General features: G+C 49.1%; 1 protein-coding gene across 10 annotated transcripts in view; it reads left to right on the plus strand.

Moving 5' to 3' along the window:
• Positions 1 to 24209, plus strand: part of Adcyap1r1 (adenylate cyclase activating polypeptide 1 receptor 1) — a 49955-nt gene extending 25746 nt beyond the window's left edge. For 3 of the 10 annotated variants that reach the window (XM_011241150.1, XM_006505388.3, XM_011241151.2), the window contains 12 exons: positions 836 to 945; positions 1433 to 1530; positions 1919 to 2051; positions 2709 to 2862; positions 3178 to 3238; positions 3854 to 3923; positions 7696 to 7787; positions 10413 to 10496; positions 13984 to 14064; positions 16831 to 16960; positions 18328 to 18369; positions 19737 to 24205. In XM_011241150.1, the coding sequence (XP_011239452.1) occupies positions 836 to 945; positions 1433 to 1530; positions 1919 to 2051; positions 2709 to 2862; positions 3178 to 3238; positions 3854 to 3923; positions 7696 to 7787; positions 10413 to 10496; positions 13984 to 14064; positions 16831 to 16960; positions 18328 to 18369; positions 19737 to 19925 (1244 nt within the window). In that variant the 3' untranslated portion in view covers positions 19926 to 24205. Of the gene's footprint in view, positions 1 to 835; positions 946 to 1432; positions 1531 to 1918; positions 2052 to 2708; positions 2863 to 3177; positions 3239 to 3853; positions 3924 to 7695; positions 7788 to 10412; positions 10497 to 13980; positions 14065 to 16830; positions 16961 to 18327; positions 18370 to 19736 lie in introns of all 10 variants that reach the window. The other 7 variants (XM_030255114.1, XM_011241153.3, XM_030255113.1 and 4 more) reach the window with 5 other exon arrangements.
• The last annotated feature ends 1425 nt before the right edge of the window (positions 24210 to 25634 follow it).

A 25634-nucleotide genomic window follows, 5' to 3' on the forward strand; every position in this document is an offset into this window, starting at 1 on the left:
GGAAGAAAAGGCCTACTTGCTACGTGCTCTCTTGGACCTTAGTAGCTCTCACCAGCTCGGGAGAATGACGTGATGTCATTCAAGGCCGAAGCAACCCACTTATGTGAAAAATAGCCTGCACTCTGCTTTGCAGGTAACAAGCGCCTCTTTCAGTAGCTGTGACTGCTCCATCCCTCCAGCCTCCCACACAATGAACTTTAAGTCAATCCAAAGAGAAGGAATGCACATTGGTGATGGGAGGCAGACGAAAACTCTGAAAGGCAAAAATGAAACAACAAACAAAACTCCACTGAGTTTGTATCTTTGTAAGGCTGGCGGTAAAATAGAGTATGCCTGGGCTTGCTAAAAAGCAATAAAGCCAGGGGATTCATTGGTGTGAGATGTTACAGCTGCTGGTAGACACCCAACAGTCACCCACAGAAGGAGGCCTTGAATATCCTGAATGGCTTGTTAGGGACCCTGGGGTTTGGCTTGAGCATAGCATTTGTGACAAGTTTCTAGGTGGTTTCTGCACATTGACATTTTGAGTAGTGCTGATCTAGGGTCCTGGGTGGGCTCCAGATCTTATTCTGTTCAGTGTTCAGGAATATTACAGGAGAGATACAGACATGCTGGATTCTCAATTAAGGGATCAGGTCGCTCATTCACCTACTCTCCATCTCCCTTGCCATTAGTGAAGGACACATGCCAATCTTCGGCAATCACTCCATCTCATGCCTTCTAGCTTGAGCCACCCCGTTGAACACATGGACTTTCAGGAAGTCCCACTATGAAATCATTTTCAGGGTCATTTTGAGCCATTCACACGCCTTGCCTAGTTTTCTGTTCTCTGCAGACATGGGGGTCGTGGGCCGGAACTGCACTGAGGATGGCTGGTCGGAGCCCTTCCCCCATTACTTCGATGCTTGTGGGTTTGATGACTATGAGCCCGAGTCTGGGGATCAGGTAAGTAAGGTGATGGCTTAGTTCTGAAGAGCTCAGGGCTGTGGGAAGCACTCATGAGTGCCTGCCTGCTGTATACTGAGCCTGGGGCATAGAGGGTAGGATGTTGTTCATTCACCCTGTTGGGTTCTGTCCCCACAAGTTGCCCAAGTACCCTCAACCATGGCTACTTGTTCAGGACACTGTCCTCCAGATAGCCCAGAAACTGATGACTTAATTCTGGGTTTAGCAGGGAGCTTCTTCAACCTGTATTCAGGCTAGGGCTGTGTTCAGGTCTGATTGATCAGTGCCCTGCCTTCAGTACATTCTGAAAAGGTTTAGAGTACTGACCCTATACAGAGAGGAACAGGCATCCAGCCAGGAGTGGAGTGATGGCAGAGATGGGGGAGATGTTGGGCCCTAGGGCCTGGTCTGGGACACTGGGTGTGGGCCCTAGGGTGGCAGTGACTGGTCCCAAGCAGAGCCCTGCATGTCCTGTGCCCTGCTCCAGGATTATTACTACCTGTCGGTGAAGGCCCTCTACACAGTCGGCTACAGCACCTCCCTCGTCACCCTCACCACTGCCATGGTCATCTTGTGCCGCTTCCGGTGAGAGCCCAGTAGAGTTAGAGCCAGAATTGTCCATCCCATCATCCCTGGAAAGTCCCTTGGAAGGCAGACCCTGTCCCTAGTAGAGCAGATGGGAAGGTGGCCTGAGAGGGCAGCTGTATGGGACCACACAGTCAGACAATCCCTTCCAGAATTTCCTTTGCTTGCTTGCTCTAATCTTCCTGGTTTAGGTAGAGAGGCTATAGGAGGGAGAAGTCTGGCCAGTGGATGACCAGGGTGGGGAAGGCAGAGGGTTATCGAGGTGGGAGAAGAGGGTAGTCTGGGAGAGGGACCCCATTAAGACAAACCATGAGTAGGCCCAGACCAGCCCCACCCTGAGGGTTCGAAGTACTGGGAACTCATGGCCTTCCCATCCTGGTCCATGTAGGAAGCTGCACTGTACCCGTAACTTCATCCACATGAACCTGTTTGTATCCTTCATGCTGAGAGCTATCTCTGTCTTCATCAAAGACTGGATCTTGTATGCCGAGCAGGACAGCAGTCATTGCTTCGTTTCCACCGTAAGTGAGTGAAGCAACTCAGTACCCCAGGACTCTGTCCTGATAATACCCTACAGGGAATGTGTTTATGCAGGTGAAGGTCTTATCCTAAGTCTTGTGAAAGTTCAGGAGTTACAGAGTGGTTACCATAGCCAGTATATAACCCCACTCCAATACAAAACACAGCCAGGCCCTTAGCCTCGTTCTTGGGCCAGGAGGGCTAGGTGAGAATGAGGCTCAGATAGGGATAAGCTAGTCCCTTGGCATGCTACCAGTCATGTGGCATTTTGTGTGCCAGCTGCCCAGGGTCTTTGTCAGTGCCTTCCCAAGCACAGATGTGTGAAGGAGGTATATGCAGAAGACTGGCTTTTGATACGCTGGGATAAGAACAGACTAGCCTCGGGGGCTTCATTAGAAGGACATGTTTGGAGGATCTGATTGAGAAGAGATTTTCCATGGCTAAGGTATGTGTCTCCACCTTCGATGTGTCCAGATCCTCGTTTTGTAAGCAGTCTCCTGTGGGGGAATGCCTACAGTTTTAGGCTTTGAGATACCTGAAGCTGGGTATGCCAGTGCTGACAGGCCTCAGGATTTCCCTTCATCCTGTAGAGCTGCACTTCAGGATTTACCTGGGGACAGGGCAGGGAGCTCAGCTTTCTTCTCTGGCTGCCTCTGTAGGTGGAATGCAAAGCTGTCATGGTTTTCTTTCACTACTGCGTGGTGTCCAACTACTTCTGGCTGTTCATTGAAGGCCTATACCTCTTTACACTGCTGGTGGAGACCTTCTTCCCTGAGAGGAGATATTTCTACTGGTATACCATCATTGGCTGGGGTAGGTCACTGCCTGGGTCTGGATGGGCTCAGGCCACTTGGTCACCTGTGTCCTTGGTCCTAGCTTAGGAGGCATTGGATAATAGAGCCCATACGAGGCTGTGAGCTTCTTGTTTCCTAGAACCCTCACTTTTTAACTTTCTTTTTGTGGGACCCCCATTATACTTAGGAATCATGTTAGGAGACAAGATGGTCTGAAGCTGGAGGAGACAGAAAGTATGGGAAGAAGCTGGACTATGAGGAATAATAGGATCCCCAGGAACCCCAAGGCTAAGAGTATCCTGGGCAAATGGGGCTTCCTTTTCTTGCCCTCCAGGGACACCTACTGTGTGTGTAACTGTGTGGGCTGTGCTGAGGCTCTACTTTGATGATGCGGGGTAAGTACAACCAGTGAATCAGGCTGTAGTAGAGTCTATTGTATGCATGGGCTTCAGTGTCTGCCTGGCTTCATGTGAACCCCCCAATGTGTTGATCTGACCAAAGTGCAGCCTTGGGTACCACCTGAGTCCTCACCCCATGGATCAGTCCTGTCTCAGCTCCAGACCAAAGCTTGCCCTCAGGCCCTTCTCCAGCCCTTACTCTTCGTGGTTAGCCTTGTCTTAATTGACAATCCAGCAGGAGAATGGGTACATTTCTGAGCTCATCTACTTTGGGGCAAATTTGGTGAAGCTCTGAACATCTGGTATCGTTTGGAGGTCAGGAGAAGGATGTTGAGTGTGAGGTCACTCTCAACCCCAAGGACCCCGGATCCGAATGGGAGATATGTCATTTCCTACGATCTCACTATGACCCTGATTCTTGGACTACAGTCTCTGCCATGACAGGAACAGAGAAAAAGCAGGCCTTGGGTGAAGGGTCTTCTAGCCAGACTACCTCAACCTCCAGATTTCTCTGGTCAGGGGTACACAGAGGGTGAGAAGGGCAGGCACCCAGCTAGTCATGTGCTGCTCTGCGGGGTCTGTTATGATTTCTCCTCTTTGCCCATCTTTCAGATGCTGGGATATGAATGACAGCACAGCTCTGTGGTGGGTGATCAAAGGCCCTGTAGTTGGCTCTATAATGGTGAGTGTCTTTGGGGCAAAGGGGGGTGGGCAGAGCAGGCAGAGAGTATAGAGAGAAGGGAAAGAAAGGGTCTTTGTCACAGCTGTATTATATTCTGTAGCACTGGCACACAAATTATTCAGTTACTCTAGTGTTGGATAAGCCTATTATTCTATTTTTAATCCTCATGGAAGGTGCAATCCTTATGGAAGCTGCTACTAGGAATAATTTCATGAATATTTATGAGCATTTGTAAGATTTTTTTTTTCTTTAAAACGGATCTCTAGAGGCGGAATTGCTGGTCAAATGGATATAGATTTAACATTTCAGATATTTTAGCATTTTGTAAATGTGCTTTAACAGTTTACATCTCCTCTGGAAAGGTGACTCCATCCCCCAGTCACTCCCTGTACTCCCAGTACCATCATTTGATGGTGTATGGTCCTGTGGAGGGGGAGGGAGGCTCCTGAAGAGCATGTCTGTTCCTCTGTGTTGGATGTGGGTTTAAGCACTTAGGCTAAACAGCATTTTGGTGGCTTATGCTTATGTCATTCTTGTGAACTTTTGTTCTGTCCTCTAGCAGATTGTCTTTTTGATCAGGCAAAGAGCAGTGACTTCTCTTCTATACTTTGTCATGTTCCTGGCCAGCATGACTCCCTGCCCTGGGATCCTTGGGCTTCCCCTCTCTGATTGTCGGCCTTATTTCTTGTTTATGGAGGATTCCCATCAGCGTGAGCTATACAAATCTCGTAATTGCTTCACAGCATTGTTGTGGTGTAGGTTAACAAGATGTATCTTTAAGAAAGGTTCTATTAAATCTCTGTCTTTACTAAAATGCTATATATATATTTTTTACATTTCTATTTTTGATGGCTGCAAATTTCCCATTCTCAGTCACTTTACATAAACGTATAGGTTGAAAAGTTATCATTGTGGACTGGAGACCTTCACTTTCATACTACTAATATGCTTGCCCAGGGGACTGTGCCAGCTACTGTGACCCTGTATGTTTTACCAGGTTATATACAAATTTCTCATTTGTTCTGTTGAATTTTTTTTTTTTTTTTTGCACATCCACTTAGTTAGGTAGACTTTTGGACAGGAAGTGACTTGACTTTTAACTCATAAGAAAAGGTCTGGTGAAGATCTGCGTTGAATTATATACCAATTTGGAGGAAAATCGATTGTCTCCAAGAATATAGCAAAACACCCTGTCTGTCCAGGTTTTCTTTGCTTCCTCTGAGATATTCTCCAGCCTGGGCACTGATTGAGTCTAGGGTTCTTTCCTGCCCTGTATCATCTGGTGGGTTATTGGGGCCATCCAGGGAAGAGATCAGCTTTTGTGGCTTCTTGGCTTAGTTACATTTTTGAATTCTCTCAAGAGTTTAATCCCCTTTTTATTTGGTTCACATGGGGTTTCTACATAGCAAATTATGCAACCTGTAAATGAAAACAGCCTTTTGCCCATCTTTCCCAATGTTTGTTCCTTTTATTCCTTGTTTTTATGGAGGACAATGTTGGCTCTGGTTTTTGGCAGTTGCCTTGCATGCAATTGGGCAAGTTTCTTTTCCTGGTTGGCTTTTGTGTGTGTTATAAAACCAAGCACGGGTACTTCATTTTATCAGACATGCTGAAGAGATCATGCTGTTATGACAGAATAGCACAAATGTACTATTTTGGTTTTTCTCTAGTGCTGTGGATATATTCACCTGACTTTGAGCATGTGTGGTTGTGTCTTTGCGATAAATCGCTAGGAATAAGATTCTGGGACACAGACTCTGGGCGCTTACTGTTCACATGGCTATGGCCAGGGAGCAAGAGGCATCCTTCCTGTGTTCCCACCTCTGTGCTGATGTCTCTATTACTAATTGCTTGCCAGTCTCTCAGGGATGGTGGAGCCTGTTCTTCTCATTGACATAGAAGGCATAGCAGAGCGTTTCTTTGTATTCTAAGGGTGAGATCTTTGTGGGCATGATCCACCTGCTCTTTCCATGTACCACCAATTTCTTCTGTTCCTTAAAGGTTCTTCACTATTCACCAGGTGTATTAAATGTCTGTGTGGGCTTAGTCTTGCATTCCTGCATGGCTTTTGTTTTGTTTTGCCTTTTGAAATAGGGTCACACTACATAGCCAAGGTTAGCCACAAACTCATGGTCTTCCTTTTCCTACCCCCTTCTTTGTCTGTATCTGTCCCCACCCCCCCCCCTCTCTCTCTCTGTGTGTGTGTGTGTGTGTGTGTGTGTGTGTGGGTCCGAGACCAATCTCTAGTGTTACTCTTCAGAATTCTGCCTATTTGGATTTTTTCTTTTTTTGGAAGGGTTTCTCACTGGCTTGGAATCCAGTCCAGGATCTGCCTGTCTCTGCCTCTTCAGCCCGGGGTTTCTAAGTACACGCTGCCATACCTATCTTTTCCCCATTTCTTAGCCTGAGTCACCAGGAATCACACTCAGTCCTCGCCCTTGGGAGGCTTTACTGGCTGAGCTAGCCCTGTGTCCTCTTTTTGTTTGGTTTTTGAAGCAGGATCTTTGAGACTTTGTGCTTGTATGCTCTGAAATAATTCCACGTCTGGGAAGCCGCCTTTTGCTTACACGTTTGTAAGGTGACCTAGGCCTGGTGCACAGGCTGTGGACGACAGTTAAGCGTCCTGATGATGCCATTGCTCTTCTTGCTTTCCCCCTTAGAGGCTGGCTTTCCTTTAGGGAAGCTGATCCTGTTCTTGCTCAGTTTAGTTTTCTGGGTTTGGTCAACGGTCTCTCGTGATTTGAAATAGTCTGTTTATCTCTTGTCTTGTCCTCTTCCTCACCCCTAGATATTTAATTGTACTTTCTCCTTGGCAATATTTGCTGAGTTAATTCCAACATTAATTAGACAGCGGCAGAAGCAGGAACAAGCATGGTAGGGCAGGGGTGTGCTTTGTTGTTCTAACTGATCCAGGAAACAAAGAAAAAAAGCAAACAGGAGCTTTTCTGAGTAAGCCTGCTATGGTTTCCAGTTTCCTTATCGTGACTTTTTACCTTCATCAGTTTCTTTCTTAGACTCAACTTGAAGGCAATCCTTCCGATCATTCCTCGGCTTTTGGTTGCTTAGTTGTTTTTAGTAGCTGTTATTGTTTTTTAAAGAATCGTGTTGTTCTTTTCTTGAGGGCGACTTTGGCTCTGGCCCAGAGATGTGGCTGTGCCGTGCAGTCTTCTTGTTATGCCTCCTTTGCATTTATTTGCAGCCCTCCCTCCCTCCTCCTTTCTCAGTGCACAGGCAGCTTCCCACTTTGTTTGGGAAAGCATCTGTCCCTGATGGCACACGCTGCTGTTGCTGTTCCCAGGCAGCCCTCTAATTAGGAATGCTGTGGCTGCTTTCCTGTATTCCACTACTCTGAACATGAACTTTCTCTCCCCACCCCACCCCACCTCTTTATCTCTGAGGCAAGGTCTTGCTATATATACAAGGCTTCCCTGGAATGCCCTATCCTCCTGCTTTGGCCTTGAGAGTGCTGGGATTACAGACCTGCATCAGCACCACCGGGCTGGGCTTGGGGTCACCTGTGTGACACCTCTTCTCCATCACCTTTCTCTTTCTGCTTCAGAAAGTGCTCGCCCCCTGGCTTACTCTCCGTGCTCTCTATTTCCAGGTTTTTGTGTAGAATTATTATTATTATTATGTTGGATGTTTTCCTTCATTTGAATGACTCAGTGAGAAGCAGAGAAGTCTGCAAGGGAAGTTGCGTGGCTAGAGAGGGTCCTGTTAGGGAGTCCCAGGCTGGGCGGAGATTTGAGTCTGTCTTTCTTTCACTCCCTAGGTTAACTTTGTGCTTTTCATCGGCATCATCATCATCCTTGTGCAGAAGCTGCAGTCCCCAGACATGGGAGGCAATGAGTCGAGCATCTACTTGTAAGTATGCCATGCGGATATGGGACTGCCACAGCCGTTTCCGACCACATGGCCTGCACGCAGGTCACAGGCAGGACAAAGCTTGAACTTTGCTGGCAGGTTGACCTAGCATGGGCAATTGCAAGATTTCTTCCTGATTAAAGTGCCTGTGAACTACAACTGCCCTGCCAGGCCTGAGCCAACGCAGAGCGCCTCAGCTCCATGGACATTGCATGGAAAGGGAAAGAGAGAAAGGGAGACAGAACCTCTACAATGGCAGGAAAATTATTGGAGAGCCCCAGATTCCCTGGGGTAGCTAAGGCCTTGGTTGTTTGGAAGCTGGCTTTCCTTTGTGGAAGCTGATTCTGAGAAGATGAGCAGATGGAGGCGTGGCTGTGATAGGACACACCCCACATCCATGGGCGGAAGCTTCTAAGTGCCTGGCAGTCAGCAGGGGGACTTTCTCCTTGGTTATACACTGCATGGGGATTCTCTTTCTGGTACCTTGCCTCAGGACAGCCCTGTCCACCTCTGTATCTGTGTGGTTTTTCTGCCTCAACACCTTCTGTCCCTATCAGAGGAACATCAGCTCTGTGATTGCTACTGAGTTCAAGGCTTCCGCTGCGTTTATAGACATTTGTGTTCCAAGAACCAGCTTTTCAGTGGCTACCCTAAAAACACATGACTACCTCAATCCCAGCCCTGTCCTGTTCTGAAATCAGACAGAGCTCCTGCTGCCTCACCTTCGGGGCTCAGGAATGGGTTATGGGGTATGGAGATACATCTCCACACTGATGCCAAAGAGAAAGGTCATGGGGCTCTGTAAGGTGAATCTGAAGGGTGTAGCAGCCAAGGATAGCTGAGAGGTGTGAGATTCTCACAGCATCACTGGGGTCTTCCTTAGAGATCCACCCTCAGGCTCACAACCTTCATGGCTTCCCTGAGAAAAAGGAGGAGGATCATAGAGAGAGTGAAGCAGAGGGTTCTACTAGCCATTCTCTTAGGGAGAGAAAGAGCTCTGCAAAGAGACTGAGTGCCAGGTCCTCCTCCAGGCTCCTTTGACGGGGAATGAAACTGCCTTTCGTCCTTCTAGACTGCAGGGTACCACCTCTTCTCCTATGCTGGTGGTTAGCACAGTGCTTTTATTATATAACACATGTTCTCTGCCTCTGCAATAATGGCACAACATTGAAAAAGGACAACATTGTGGTTTTTTCGCTGCCCATCCCCATCCCTGTTTCATGTTTTTGTTATTTATTTATCCGCTTATTTATTTATTTGCCAACTCTTTATTTGTTCATTTTTTCATGTTTTGCCAGTTATCTATTTATTATCTTAACCAACCCTCACTTCTGTATCTGTGATGTAACAGGAAGTTAACATGGGATATAAGCCATGACATCTTGGTAGGGCAACGGTTCTGTTGTTCCTTGCCCTGCACTAGAGAGATAACCTTGTCCCAGAGTCACAAAACAGGCCTCTTGTTCCCCTCTCCTGCCTCCCTGTCTAGTGTAGGAAGCTGAAGTCATGCCTTTATGTCTGGCCTCAGTTTCTCCTGCTTGCCTGTGAACTGGCTCCCCTACTGACTGTCACCTCTTTGCAATTGGGACTGTCGAGAAGCTAAGTTAGCCTCATTCTCTCCTGAGCACTGCCAACCTTTCTTTGTCTCCTCCCCTTCCTGGTAGGATTTGGGTCTTCTAAGGCTTCTGAGCCATCTTCTTTGGGCTCAATGGAAAGATTCCTCCAGCTTCTCCCTACTTTGCCTATGTAGAGATATGCATGGGAGCTCAGCCTTAGTAAATAAAGATGCTCTGGGAAGTCTAATCATATTTGCCATCTCAAATGCCCTGTCCCAGACAGCAACACTTACTCCTGGCCTAATGGGTCCCTTCCTAATGCATGGATAAGAACCACTTGTGATTAGCACATGGTTTATATATTTGATGTTTTCCAGAACAATAAAGAAGCAGCTAGTTGGTTTACTCTTTAATGTAAAAACTGTACAGGCTTAGCCAGGGCTATTTGGTAGAGAAAACCAAACCTATGATAATCTCCAAAGACTAAAAACTCAGGTGGATGATGTCTGTAAGCTAGGGAAAGGCTAAGGCTAGACCAGGGATCAGCTTGCACCTGTTGGATTCAGCCATATGTCTGGTGTCACCAGGTTCAAGGATACCATGTCAATCCTGGCGACAAAGCCTCCGAGAGCTGCAGAGCATGTAAAAGCACTTGCACACAGTTGATGCTCACAGACAGTACAGAGCCATGGCAAGCTGGGCAAGCCATCACCAAGTAGAAGCCTCTTTTACAGCAGAGGGCATAGTGTCCCATGAAGCTTGGTGAATCCTGCAGGAAGGAGCTAGGCTGTGGTTACAGTGCAAGCAGTGGGCACCAGAGCTGGCTTGTGTTGTCCTTCCCTCATAGACTAGATGCCCCCCCTTCCTTAATATAGAAGTACTCCACTCCAAGGGCTTTAGGGGATCTGGCTCTAAGGGGAGGCTCCTGCACTGGGGAAGAGGGAGAACCTAGGGTGGGCTTGGTGGGAGATTCCAGGGCTGTGCCTGGGGCCCCAGATGTGTGTATTCTTCTGTAAAGCCCTTCCTGGTCTGCCCACAATAGCTCTCTGGTTTTTTCCTCTGTTTCCAGAACAAATTTAAGACTGAGAGTCCCCAAGAAAGCCCGAGAGGACCCCCTGCCTGTGCCCTCAGACCAGCATTCACCCCCTTTCCTGTAGGTTGGTTCCAGCCATTCAGATGCTAAGGGTTTGTTCACTGTCAACCAATGTGCTCCTGACTCAGCCTTGAAGGACCTGCTGGAAATGGGGCCTTGCCAAGGGCGGGGTGGGGAGACTGGGCCTGCTTTAGGGTCAGCAGGGCCTCAGATTAGGGCTGTGTAAGCATTCGGTTCTGGGCTGGGCAGAGTTAGCTTGTTTTGGCCTGAAGCCAGGCACAGCTCCCTGACTCTGGAGGGTGGAGGGGAACGAGGTTTTCTGGAAGACTCAGAGTGAGAAAGGAGTGGCTCAGGCCAGTCACAGAGTACCTTGGCTTCGTTCTCATTGCCATGACCTGCTCTACTCTTAGAGACGGGCGTTGGTATCTACCTCTTAGGTCTGAGGTGGGGCCAGGAAACCTATGTGTAACCTTCTTAGGGATTCCTCCATCACATCCTTGGACAGGCTCTGTGTTGCATGGTAGGCTTTCAGTCAGGATGTCCAGCAAGAGGCTTTGCCTACAGGTCTAGTCTCTGCCTTCTAGTCCCTGCACCCCATAATGCCCACCCTGTTAAGGAACATCTGCCCCCAGAGCTCTGTCAGGGATGATTTAGGGAACTTGTCATCCAAAAAAAACCAACCAACCTAATAATAATAATAATAATAATAGTAATAATAATAATAAACCCTGGAAAAGAAAACTGCCCACTAAGTCAGGGGTCACAAAAAATTGAGCCTGGTATGGACCCCCTCAGGGAACCCAGGTTCATTCTGCCTACGCGAGGAGGAGGAAGTGGTGTTGAACCATACCCCAGCAGGGATGCTATTTCTGAGAACTGCTTCCTGCAGACCGGGCAGAGTTGCAGGGAAGAGTAGTTAGCATCAGAAAACTACCACGTTCTATAGACTGCCAAGGAAGCACTATTACATGAATTCCTAGGGTCCAAGGTGGAGAAGATGGGAATGCTCTCTGCACAGGCAAGGGCAGTGTCTGTATACTCTCCTATAGGATGTTTCCTGGGGCTGCAGTCCAGCCAGGTCTTTACATAAAAGGCTCTGTAGAAACCGTGTGCCAAATCACTGGGAATAGACGTGAGAGCCGAGACCCTGGAATAAATAGCCTTGACCTTCTTGCAGATGAAGAGAAGCCATGCCAGAGCTGGGTGGGCCTGGAAGCTGAGGCTCCCTCATCTTCAGATGAGCCTCTGCGTCAGCCACTAGCCAAATTCCCACAGGCCAGCAACTCCCACTGACCAGCAGAGGTCTCTGTCTTGAGTCTCCCATGCTTCCTTGGACTCAGGGTGGCCCTCCAGGCTGACCTACGTGATCTCTAGGTGACACCGTGCTCCCTTCTTGCTTAGTTGTCCTTCGAGTTCCATGCTCACCTTTCCCACGCTCCAGGTCAGCTCTTCTGCCCCTGGGCATCTTGTTGCTTGTCAGCGAGTCTGTTTGTAAGTCACTGCAGGCCAGGGTCAGGGTCTTGGGAGAGGGCCTCTTCCCCTCTTTCTCTGGAGACAGTCTCCCCTGAGATCCCTCTGGATGTCACCCTTGCTTTTGTTGCTCCTTTAGGTGACCTTCCTGTCCCATTCCAGTGAACTTCTCATTAAACTGTCCTTTCGCTATTTTCAAGATAATTTAAAGGAAAATCAGAGGAGCCCATTCTTACTATAAGATGTCATGGATTCCCCAAAGGGAGGGACACGGGAAGTGTTGGGGGAAGGGGAGAGGTCTTAGAGGAGAAAGGCTAAAGCTTAGAATTCAAGGTGGCACTAGTTGAGCAACAGATATGCAGATGTGCAGTAACTCAGACTGGTCTTGGCTCTGGTGTCACACACACACACACACACACACACTCACACACACACACACACACACACACACACACACACACACACACACACACACACCAATCCCTTGTCATTCACAAGAAACTTCTGAGATCCATGAATACCTTACAATAGGGCTTCCTCAGTCCATTCCCAGACTGTGATTGAAATGCAGCTCCTGAGCTGGTGGGTCAGTAGGCCAAGGAGGCATGTAGTCAAGTACTGTTCCTGCTGCTGGGCTAGGGACTCCTTGAGTAGCAAGGTATTGAATAACACCTACAAAATGGGCCTCCAGCATCCACCAGCTTATAGGTGATATGAAATGAAAGATGCCGTCTATTGAATGAGCACCACAAGCTTGGAAGGAAACAGCCTGCTGGGCAGACTGCAGTTTGCTTGGCTTATCTGGAAATTAGCAATATGTGCTCTTGCCTCAGCAGAATAACATGTCCCCAGACACTAGTTGTCTTTAGATCCACTCTCAGCTGGAGTCAGACAGCAGCATGTCTTTGGATGTCCAGTACCTAACTGCGTCTGCATATTTGTCCTCATTGGCATCTAACACCTGATTATGCATTCACTAGGCAGTATGAGGTGCCTCAGTTATCTCTGCATGGAGATTGTTATCTAAGCTGACAAAATTCTTGATCTCCGGTAGGGAAACTAGTGTCCCTGGGTTATGCCAGCTCAAGCCTGAGCAGGACCAGAAAGAATCAGCAGAAGCAGGAGGAGTATGTCTAGATGCCTGTAACTGAAGGCAGTAGGATGCACAGCCAGCCTGGGCCCTGTGCTGCCTCCTCAAAGCAATGTGTGTCCTCAGGCTTTTGCTCTTCATTCCTGTTCATATACCTGGATGGAGCAGTCTAGCTGAGCATTGTCCTATGGCACTCTGCAAATGGCCTGTGTTTCTGTGTCCAGCATCACCACTAGCCATATGTGACTAGTAAGCCCTGATACCGTGACTAGAATGATCGAGGAAGTAGAGTTTTCTTTCTATTGGATTTTGATTAATTTTCATTTGAATAGCCACTTAGGATAGTGGCTACCTTAATAGGTAAGTAGAGGTCTAGACTAATGATCAGCCCATTAAGCCCGGCTTGCCCCTGCTCTCCTGGCTTACACTGAGAGGAGGTTGGAGTGAGGCGAGGAGAGATAGTCACAACACATGTGGTGATCCTTGCTATCAAGCCCGGAAGTCTATCTCCTCATGCCAGCCATGTGTGAGATCTACATTGTGAGTGTCCAGTTATTCATCTTACTGGGTGACCTTGGCAAAGCGATGTTCTAAGTCTGGGGCTGATACCAGAGGTAGCCTCTGGCTTCCTGTCTGAATCCTATCTCAGGCCTCATCTCTCCTGAACATATCTACTTTTACTATCTACTTGCCTATTAGTGGCTCCAGTGTGTGTTTATGTGTGTTTGTGTGTGTTTGTGTGTGTGTGTATTACAACCATGTACACACATGTATACTTATGGAAATACATTCCCTTGTCCAAAGCTGACTGTTTTATTCCTTGGCTTCCCCATCTTACTCTGGTTGACGTCCTTAGCTTGTCACCATCTCCTCACTTCTCTGCCCTCCCCATGCCCTGTGAATTGAGTCTTGCCAAGTCCTACTGCAGTTTCTTCATTGCCCAATGTCCCCAGCTGACAGAAGTGCTAATCTTGTCACACCCAGCAGCTGCGTGCAGAAATGCTACTGCAAGCCACAGCGGGCTCAGCAGCACTCTTGCAAGATGTCAGAACTATCCACCATTACTCTGTAAGTGTGTGTGGCCGTGGCTGTGGCCGGGTGTCCTGGAGGGTTGGGGGATTTGCATGTTGCTGTTGTCGCCACTGCCTGGTGCTTGTGTTCTGCTGGGCTGGAGGAGTGTGGAGAGCCTCCCCGAGCCTCCCAGCCTACCCAATTCCTGGCTGTTGCATGTTGATATGTGCCTTGTGAGTTCCTTGCAGTCTTGTGGGTGGGGCTGAAGGGCATGTGGGTATTGGAGCTGTGGCCTCGCAGGGACATCTTGACCTGGCTGCTACTGATGCCTACCTACCTCGCTCCACCGTCAGCAGTTAGTGGCCCCCACTTCTCTGGGCTTTAGTCTTGGCAGCTGCAAAACTGTAAAAGCTCAGAGCTGGGATGAACTCACCATGTGCTGAGCACGTTGTGTGCAGCTTGGCTAAAGCTCAGTCTCCACAGGGCTCCTATAAGGTGGCTCCTTATGCAGTCTCCATTCTATAGATGAGAAACTGGAGCTTGACGAGGTGGAGTAAGTCATGTGACTGGGACGGCAAGGACAGGAGCATCCTAAGAATCACACCTTAAGTCACCCATGACACCCACAGAGTAGGAAGTGTGGCCTTCCTGGAAATCTACTGACATAGCATGGATAGCTCTGATGTTTTTGGAGCTGTAGGACTCCTCTTCCTCTTTGTGAGAGGAGGGCAGAGGTAGAGGCTGTGTCATGGTCTCTCTGGGTTGGTCACAGTTCACGGTGTATCAGCTCAGAGGTCTACAGGTCCCACACACTGGGTTCACGAATCCTCCTCATCTGTCACCACTCCCTGTCTGCCAATGGCCCCTGAGGTATCCCTGGCTGGCATCTCTGCCTATGCCAGAGCAGCATCAGAGCTGTGAAAGGGGACATACTGCTCGTGGGCCACACCCTGGGAAACCCTCTACTCAGAGGCTGTGGCTGGGAAGGGTCTGGAACTGTCCCTGAACCCAAGAAATCTAATGCCACTATGAATACTGGAGAGGCTTGGCATTTGGTACCCAGGTTCTGTTTGTCTCTGCTGGAGCAAGAACCCGGAGTGGGTCCACTGTAGAAGGGAAGCAGGGAGCAGAAAGCAGGACCCTCACCTGCTCCAGGACCCAACAGAACCCCCATGCACATACTTTTCTAGGCACCTCTTTCAGCTCTTCCAACTTCCATTCTATCTCCAGACACACCCTGCTGCTTTCTGGTGCCACATCCTGGGCACTGAGAGGCAAGCAGGACCTGGTTTCAGGGAGAGGTTGAGTTTTAAGGGTTCTAGCTTATGACTCTGGGTAGTTCTGTTGCTCTTCCATAGAATGGACATTTCCGTTGTTGACTATGTGCCTAAAGATATTTGCTGTGAGACCTAACAGATAAAAGAGGGGCCTTCTTCAGGGCCACTAGGTATGGACAGCCATGAGGACAGACTGCTAGAAACCTGAGTGGGCTCATTGCAGGAACTCACTCAGATCCCATTGGCCCTGTCCTGGTCTAGGGACCCTCAGTGACTATAGAATGTGCTGCCTTTGAGCAAGGAGAGGACTGTGAGACCCATAGTTGTAGGCTTCCTCTTTTCTGGGCTGAACCTTCTCCTAAAGGTCACCTCAAGCTCATTTTCCCCCTTTCCTTCTTCCCCAACCCCTGCTCTCTGTTCCTCTCCCTCCTCCTTCTTGTCTTCCCTCTAATAGAAGGTAAGACATCAAGGACCTGATACAGAAGCTAGTGATTTGACTTTTCTAGAAATCTGGATTCCATCAGCCAATGGAATGCTTTCTCCCCCAGAAAGACTCAGAGTGGGAGATGAGGGGCATACGGTAGACTTGCTCTCAGTCAAATAAATGGTTACTCTTATATATGCTGTCCATGTCTGAGGGCTCAACTGTGACAAGATATGGTGAAGCCAATGGTCCCGGGAGGATGGGTACAGCTGAGGGAAAACATCTAGAGAGGAGAGCTTGGCTTTTTGGGGGAGGCTACAGGGGGCCAGTGTCCTGGGAAGGGCAGAAATGGGGCCCTACTCTAGGAAGACCCTGTAATAATTTACTCCCCCAGCCCATGTGTATCTGATGTCCTCACTTTGGACTTCTGCCCCTGTACTATTATACAGGGTCTTGCCCTGCTCTTGGCTCTACACCAAGAGCTGAGAGCAGGAGAGGATCACAGAAGAACTGGTGGGCTCTCTTGCTGTCCCATCCTCAGGGTGGACATCCTTCCCACCCATTGACTCAGCTTCTGGGGCAGCGTCTCTCTCCTGTGCAGGCAGAGTTTCTGCTCAGTCTTCCAGTCCTTCCTTGAAGCCCTCCCAAGTTCTTCTTTAGCCTACTTAGAACCCTCCCTCCTGGTCACCAGCAATACACCAAATGTCCCTAGCTATACCCAGGCACAGAAGAGTCCTATTCCCAGGGGTCTTAGGAGAGCTATTTTTGATTTCATGTTGCTTCCTTCTGAGACAGGATAGGTTTGCTTTGGCCCAGGACTCTGGAATCCCATCCTGAGTTTTCCTGTGACTTTATACATTACTCAAGAGAGCTCTATGAATGGAACATTTTCAGTGGTCCTGGAGGATACCAACTAGGTACCCTGCAGACTGGGGAGGCCCCCACACAGCATCCTAGAGACCCTGGGCTAGGTCGCTTCCAAACTCTCTGCACCAGTAAAGGATGCCAAGTAGTCTGTAAACAGGAGCACTGAAGGGTAGCTAGGACCAACGTCAGGCCCTCTGCCCTCCATGCTCCCAAGCCCTGCAGTCCCCAGAACAGATGTTTGCTTTTTCCTGACAGACGGCTGGCCCGCTCCACCCTGCTGCTCATCCCACTCTTTGGAATCCACTACACAGTATTTGCCTTCTCTCCAGAGAACGTCAGCAAGAGGGAAAGACTTGTGTTTGAGCTTGGGCTGGGCTCCTTCCAGGTAGGCATGGTATATGCAGAGGGCATAGTTTGTTGGAAACTAAGCCCTGACCTCTGACCTACTGCCACCCCTGTAACCTTGTGAACCCTGACTTCTAACCTCAGGGTTTGTCTCTGGCATGAGTACCAGAGCAGATGTCCTCTGTAGTTCTGTCTGCTACTGTAAGAAGATGTAATGAAGTTTGCCTGTCACTGTGCCTGGGATCCTGACCGGGGACCCCTGAGTGACTTGAGAGGAAATCTCTCCATAAAGCCCAGGCGTTAGGATCCTGTGCTGTGTCCACATCCCAACTTCAGCCACACATTCCAGCAACAGGAGGACTGGAATTCTGTCTTATCCACTCTGGCACAGGCGATCCAGATACAGGGCTGGACACAGAGAAATGAATGGGCTGGATGTGTCTGGGCTGATGCTTAAATGAATGGGCACATGGTGCAGGGCAAGAGGAGGACAAGAACAAGGAGCGCTTAAGCAGCAGAGAATAGGCAGCTGTAAGCAAGTGTGTGCCTCGCAGAATGAAGCAGTTGCAGTGGGCTGTAAAGGGGAGTGTCCTTTCACTTGTTTAAATTAGCACTTGAGCTTGACAGGTCAGAAAATACTCTGTGCAATTGACTTTGGTTTTCACTCAAAGCTGTTTTCCCGGATTCACGTCCTTACTCTGATGAGAATGAGAGTCTTAGAGATGAAGTTCTGACCTAGAAATTACACTCCAAGGCTCCCATCTTTGTGTTCACTGGCATATTCCAACCATTTTTCCTCTGGCATTTCTAAATGACAGCCCGAGGCACTGAGGTGCTATGGACCTGGTTTTCCGCATTCAGGAAAAGGTTGCTTTGTTTGGTGTAGAAGAGCTAAATTCATACTTACCTGATGAAGTACTTACCACACATCCCTTGCTTCACTGTGTTGTGTATAGATGCAGCTTGCCAATGGAGGGCAGAGGAGGGAGTAGTGATAGATGAAGATAATGCGTGTCTATTCTGTTTAGGAGGAGTCCTGCTCCCAGGAGCCTGAGCACCAGTGACTTCCTCTAGAAAGGGCGAGTAGCTTTCATAGGACATGGGATGAAGGTAGTCTTTGGTGAGGGCAAGTGTTTTTCTAAGTGAGTGTGAGATCCGAGATGAGGTGTTTATCAGTGGGAGCTGCTCTATCAGCCATTTGGCTTCACAGAAGTGCTTGTCTTAGTGGACCAGGGCATTCTCAGCCTTACTTAGTGCCTTGGGCAGGTATACCCTGTCTAGACTGTGGTGTTTTCTTCTTTCTGGTATCTTTTTTAGCGCTTGTCCTCCCTAGTGCCCACAGTGTGTCCGGGGGTGTGGATGGGTCTCTTGCTGGTCGGCTCATGGCTGTTTGTCTTCTCTCCCCAGGGCTTTGTGGTGGCTGTACTCTACTGCTTCCTGAATGGGGAGGTAAGGCAGTTTGGCCACCTTTCTCAGCAGTACAGGTGGGGTTCATTGGGGAGAGACTGGGAGCAGATTTGTCAGGTGAGATCGTCCAGGTTGCCAGTAGTGAGGACAGGGAGTGAGTGGCTTAGCTATCAGTGTTATATGCTACCAACATCTCCTGACATCTCCCACCACTTCCAGAATCATTCCACTTCTGCCGATTGAGGCTACAAGTGCAGACAGAGCACTTCACTATACAGATATAGTGAAGACTCCATATCTGCTGAGAGCACAACCCCAGGTCTTCTCCAAAATGCATACCTTAGTGGGTAGGAGTGAGTGCCTATAGGTCATCAGGCTGTGATGGGCCATGCTGCTGAGCCACAGTGGGCCAGTTTGTCTGTCTATCCCTGCTAGAGCAGAGCTTACGGAGAAACCTGTAACCTTCCAGAGGTGATTCATTTCCAGAGCTATCTTTTGGGGGCCCCCTCTCTAGCCTGTTGGGGTAATAATCTGGAGCAGAGCCTAGGATAGAGGTGCCTGGGAAGTGATGGGGGCTGGCTCAATGGAGAGGAGCATTTGCCCTGAGGCTCTGGTCCAAACTTGGTCTTAGCAGGTTCTTCCTCTTATTTGCATCTAAGACTCAGGACAGCTAGCCTCCATGATGGGAAGGCCAACCTATAGTGAAGATCAGGATATAACAGATCAGATCAAGAGAACCCAGAGAGAGCCTTGCTTAAAGATCTTTGGGGAGCCAAGATGTGGGAGTATGGGCAGCTGGGTGGGAGTTTGCCAAGGGAGTGGAAGCACGAAGTGGGGAAACTGGGCACGGGTGTTGCTTCTAGTCGTGCGGCTTGTGTACTGCATAAAGGTTTTGGCTGGATGGCATATGGGGACTGAGGCTTTCTTGGCATGACCACCATTTACTATATGGAGAGCTACATGGGGAGGGGGGATATTTGTCAAGAGACATGGACTCTTTTATAACTCTGAGTCTCAGAAGTCTTCTCATCTTGAAAGCATCCAAACCTGTGGATTTCTAGGTCCTCTTCAGAGATGTTGATACCACCGTTCACGGGCTTTGGGCGCCTGGGATATTTCAGGCTGAGTAAATCTTATCTACATCCCAAAGTGGTAAACAAGGGCGAGGATCTTTAGTTGATGCAGATGCTTCGAGAAGTTGCTAGGAAAGACTTCTTGATAATTCTCAACAACCGGTGTTGGAGAGGCCCAATCAGCAGGAACTTTGCCAAGACAGAGCAGGGCAAAGCTGATGGAAACAGCTGGGGTGTGGGAGGTGGGTGGGCAGCCATGATGCGATGGCAGCTGGTGAAGCGCCAGGCCAGTTCACAGAAGGTACTGGGAAGCCACATGAATGTTGCTCATTGCAGGTACAGGCAGAGATTAAGAGGAAATGGAGGAGCTGGAAGGTGAACCGTTACTTCACTATGGACTTCAAGCACCGGCATCCATCCCTGGCCAGCAGTGGAGTGAACGGGGGCACCCAGCTGTCCATCCTGAGCAAGAGCAGCTCCCAGCTCCGCATGTCCAGCCTCCCGGCCGACAACTTGGCCACCTGAGCCCTGTCTCCCTTCTTCTTCTGCACAGGCTGGGGCTGCGGGCCAGTGCCTGCGCATGTTTGTGCCTCTCCCCTCTCCTTGGGCAGGCCCTGGGTAGGAAGCTGGGCTCCTCCTCAAAGGGGAAGAGAGAGATAGGGTATAGGCTGATATTGCCCCTCCTGTTTGGGTCCCATCTACTGTGGTCCACTGAGCCCAATTTGATATGTAAATACACCTCAAATTTGGAAAGTTGCCCCATCTCTCCCCCCCAACCCATGCCCCTGCTCACCTCTGCCAGGTCCCAGCTTGACCTACTGGGTCAAGGCCAGCCTCGGTGATGGCCTGATCCCAGGTACAAGGCCTTGTGAACTGAGTTTGAAACATGCCTGCTTTGGAGAGACTGGGGCAGTGAACACCCCAGCAGCCTTTCAGCAAATTGGCTTTGGACATGGACCCTTCTCAGCCTGTACCAAGTACTGCAGCTCAGTGTCATGAGCATCCTTTGGAGCAGGTCAACCTGAGGCTCCTTTGGCTTACATCTAAGTTGTCCAGGTGCTCAGCTCCTGTGTGCCTGGATGATGAGAGGGCTCTAGGGCTCTTTCAGTCAGAGACTTACATTGAGGTGGGGTGAGGGTCAGAGAAAGTTCTGGTGCTTTTCCTGTGCTCTAAGAGCTGAGAGCCAGAAATGCAGATTCAATTTGGAAGGAGATGGGATAGCTGAAGAACTTACCACGTCCATGACTGTGCCCTGACTCAAGACCGTATCATGTGGTGGCTTTATTTCTACACTTCTTGCCCACCATGGATGGCCTGAAGAAGCTGTTCTCCAGCCACAACAACCACAGAAAGCCCCTCGCTCTCCCCTCTCTGTTTTCCCATTAATCAAAGCCATGTCTAGAATGGGCCAGCCACCTTGCAGTAAAATCAATGAGTTCTGAAGCAACCTTCAATTTTCATAAGCCAAGTCTTGGGTCCAGGGAACTCCACAGTGCTCCCACCCCCACCCCCTCTACTGATTACAAGGAATCCTACATGCCATCTTCAGCCTGGACTCAATTACTAAACTCGGATTTGTCTGCAAGACTTTCTCCACGTGCCCTTGACATTGGAATCACTTGTGGGGCCTCCTAGGGTGTTTGGAGGTGATATGGTGTCTATCATGTGCATAGGCAGAAGCTGCTGGTAGAGGGAGTGGTGGCTTTCTAGTGCCCATCTTGGCTCTCCAGCTGCAAGTTGCACAGCCATAACCTAAGACTTTAAAATAAGGCCACACCCAGATTTGGGAAGGTAGAGGGGGAAAAAAAGTAGTGCCATGGGGCCACGGGGCCCAGCTTATTCCGTGTAGATGCTTGTTTTTGTCCCTGCCTCCGAGGAACTTGTTCATGATTGTGCTCTGAACTGCATGGGGAGTGTGGGGTGCTGCCTTGCTCGCTGTTATATTAAGTAGAAGGAGTTTTAGGATATTCGAGACAGTGCTTCTGGAGGAGCCATTGGAAAGACTGGAGAAGATTCTAATGGATAGGATTTAGAGATGTGTTCTGTGTTCTTGACCAGTGAAGTATGCTCTTGGGTCTTTGGCAAAGCTGGAAAGAGAAAGGGCCTCCTTGTTCTTTCCCAGAAACATTCAGTGGCTTGGACCAACCCCTGAGTATATACATTGGCTCTTTCCCCCCTGTACCTTATCTCTCCCCTCCATCCCCTCCCCTGTTCTGAGAACCAGGTTATCAGCCAAACAAGAATCAGTTGATCCCCTTGCACTTTGGACACTTCAATGGAGCCTGAGCTGCTTAGAAGCCTTGGTTCAGGATTCCAGCTGGGTTCATGACTGTGAACACAATGTGCCCTGTGCTGGGCCACAGCTTCCTTGTTTATGAAGTGAGGTGGTTTCTAGTGCTTTTCCAGGTTCTGCCTTAGTTAAAAACTAAGGCAGGTAAACAGAGATGAATCCTTGTGAAAAGCATCTAAGGGGTGTGTGTGTGTGTGTGTGTGTGTGTGTGTGTGTGTGTGTGTGTGCGTGCATGTGTGTATTAAGAGGGATGACATCCTGTTTATTTTCCCATTTGGATGCCACATGGTATCCAAAGCTGGTAGAGCAGCTATCATGCCTCAGGCCATGGACATTTGAATGGGAGCCTCAGGCATGATGTGCAGAAATAGCCTTCTACACCAGGCAGGGACAGGTTGCCTGTGGCCCCCTCAATCTGAGGTGCACCCCTTGGGCTATGGACCCCATTCCCTTGCCATCACCCCCGCCAGTGGGTCTGCTTCACTGTGGAAGGAGAAACTGTGACTTTCTGGTTGCATTACTGCAAAACAGCAAAAACCGAATAACCCGAGCCCTGCTGCTTTCTGAGCCCTGGGCCTGTGTCCTCCTAGAACTTCCAGGTTCCCGTTGCTTTGTTTTTCTGTCTGAAGGAATCTTTTTCTTAGTCTTGTGAGCAGATGTACCTGAAGGATTCTGCTGTTCCATGAGGGTCTGGCTCTCAGGCTGTAGGCAGTGATGGGGCAGCACAAGGCTGGATAAATCCCTTCCCTATTGACCTTCTTACATAGTGCAAGCAATAAGACTTATTGATCTGTGTGTATCCCAGTGTTCCTCTGGGGTTCTGTCTAAACACCAACCATCTTCTCTTGGAATGGGCCCCAGGCAAGGCTTGCAGCAATATAGCCTGGACCCAGAAAAGGGAAAACGATAAGGAAATTCTGTCTGGTAGGTGCAAAGGGCTTCATGGATTTGGAAACCTGGAGGCAGGAACATAGCAGATTTAAGGGGTACCCAGCTGTGGAAGGTCATTCCTGAGAAGTGGGGGCTTGTTTTATGAAACCTTAAAGGCCAAACGGACTGTCCCATTTTGGGGATCAGGACATCCCTGTCCTTATCTCCTGTCATAGCTGTCCAACTGCAGGGTAAGGAGCAAGTTGTGAGGAAAGGTCCTCAGAACATGGGATTCCACATGAGGAATCCTTAGGCTGCCAGGAAGCCAGAGGGGTTTAGAGGTGCTCAGCTTTGAGCCCCAGTATGCACTATGCTTAAGCTCTGACGACTCTTGCGTGCAGCGAGGAGGTCCTCCCTGACATGCTCAGCATCCCGCAGTGATTCCTCTCATAGCTCTGGGATGGGGCTTGGTTAGGGTGTCGTGATGGAAATAAACCTGAACCTGTTGCCCAGTACCAGGGCCTCTGCTGTTTGGTCTTCACTCTCTCTTCCTTGGAGGGAAAGCTACAAGAGACTCTCTTTTTAATTCCTTGAGTACCCTTTGCCCCACTTCCAAGAGAGGACAGCAAGTCCCCTGACACTGCAAATTTCATTTGAGCCTAGGGAGCTGGGAAAACAGTTGGGCCTAGTCTGTTTTTGAATTGCATTGCATTGAGTTGTACCGGTATTGCACAGCCCTGCGTGTGAGCCAGATGTAACACTCCAAGCAGCTGTGAAATGCAATGTTCCTTTTGCAGGAGTGGCTGTACCTGCAGAAAGCCCAGGGGTCCACAGTACAGTGCAGGAGAAGCAGCTGAGTTGGCCTGGTCTAAGGATACCCCCTAGCAAACTTGGCCCTCTCCATCTGTTCTGGGACTCTATACTTCCCTAACCTGGATCCCTGCTCTGCAATGAGGTGGCCGTGGTTACACCATCATCTACCCTCTAGCTAGGGATGAGGTGGAGGTAAAATGCTCCCTGTGAGTTTGCAAGCTCTGAAAACAACACCGCTGTGTGCTCATTCTTAGAGTGAAGACCCTGAAAGGTATCCCTTTGCAGCCTGTCTCCTGTTTTGAGCCCTTTAGGGGTAACTCATTTGTAAAACCACCAGCCTGAGCTCAAGGATGAGGCCACAGGGCTCTGGTGGACTTCAAATCCCAGCTTTACCGTCATCACTGTTCAGTTTTCTTCGAAGGTACGGATGAGGAGAAATCTTCTATGAGCAACTCCGTGCTGTCTGCCTAGGAATCCTTCAGTGGTATGGGACACTCCTCAAGTGAGCCAAATGCCCGTTCTTTCTCCCTTCCTTGAACTCCAGGTCCTGTGCTGTGTCTGTACTCAGCCATGTGTGTTTTGTCTGCTGTCTGTCTTCTGAGGCTTAGCATCTGTCAGGGCTGGGGTTGGTTCAGCCCTTGGTACTCCAGATGTGGTTCCAGGCTCCCTTGTGGGAGCTGGACCGGTCTGGGTTTAATCTCCCACAATAAAGATAAACCCCACGGACCTCACTGCTACTGCTGCCTCCATTAACGCTGTGCTCACACATTGTCTGGGATTTTAAGGATGTCAAACTGCTGTAGATGACTCAATAAATGTCTTATCGTTTTTCTTGGTGCCTGTAAATTGCTGAAAGTGGAGGGCAGGGGAAAGAGGCAGGAGGGGAGGGGACTCCGCCTCCCCCTTCCCATCTGATTATTCCACAGTAATGTAGTCTGCAAGGCCTTTGGATTCTGGAAGAGGGAAATGAGGATGGAGTTGGGACAGGTGAAGATGGAAGGGTGAAAGAAAGGAAGCCTTGGCCTTGAAAGGCCATTCACATGATGTGTGGAGCTCGGTTCACTTGGGCGTCTGAAAATGGAAGTGGCTTACCCCAAAGTCTTTGATGCTTCATGGCCTTTATGTTGTTTGGTGGGAGCAGCTGACAGATTCAGAAAGCTTGCCATCAGGGAGTGTTTCAGCTCAGCCCAGGTATGCCCTTGGCTGTCAGTGTTCCTGAGAGTGAGAGCCACCCCTCTCCCTGTCACACAAGGTAATGAATTCCAAGTAGCTCTCCTTTCCTCGAGGGCCAAGTGATTGTTTATAATTCTCTAGCTCATGATGTTAGTAAAATTTTAATTGCCAACAAAAGAATGTTAGGAAACGTCACAGAATTCATGTCAGGGGGAAGAACCAAGATGAGTTACCCAAAGCTACATGCCATGCCAGGAAACTGATGACCAGGTTGTTGTCACAGCAGCTGTCACAATCCCAACTGATGAGTCTGTTATGCTGGGGTATTGACATTGCAGTTGCCACTGCCTCTGAAGTCCACTGCTTGAGACATTTTTCCAGGAAAGTTGCTTCAGATATTTTGCCAGCAAAGCATCCCACATGTAGCACCCTGCCTGTGATGGTGCATTTCTTGTCAAAGCTGCATCTGGTAGCTTTGCAAGGGGCGGTTCTACCTGTGGGCATGACGCTTTAAGGGCTTCATCTGAAAGCAGGTCATGGTTACAAATCTGGGGATTTTAAAATCATTCCCAAAGTATTAAGGAGGCCTGAGAATAGAAAGTACTGGCCACAATGAACTGGAAGTCTACAGTCATTACAGAGCTAACTCCGCCAGCTATTGGACCACTCTGAAGTGACGCCAATGAGATAAATTGAAAGACAACAGATGTCAGTTTTCCACTTGGATAGGTCCTAGAGGCTCTTTCCCCTGTGTCTAGAAGGCTAGCTTGTTCTGCCTTTTGAGGCTGCACCTGCCCTTTTCTTCTTTTGGGACATTGATACGCCGTGTTCCTTGACTCAGTCTGAAAGATAATCTCTCGGTGAGTCAGTCTGCTGGCTGGACTCTTGGAAGACTTTCGTAGAGCGGTGGTCATCTGAACCAGGAAAAATGGAGGCTCCATATTTCATTCTTAGAGGTCATACTCAAGAAGCAAAGCTGACGAGCCAAGTTGGAAATATTGAGTTCCATATTAAAGTGACATTTCCTGGCAAATGTAAGCCTCAATCTTTGTCCTGAGCATGAGGCAGATTTCAGCCTCTTTCTTCCT

This window comes from Mus musculus, chromosome 6 (assembly GCF_000001635.26).
Source record: "Mus musculus strain C57BL/6J chromosome 6, GRCm38.p6 C57BL/6J".
Lineage (NCBI taxonomy): Eukaryota > Metazoa > Chordata > Mammalia > Rodentia > Muridae > Mus > Mus musculus.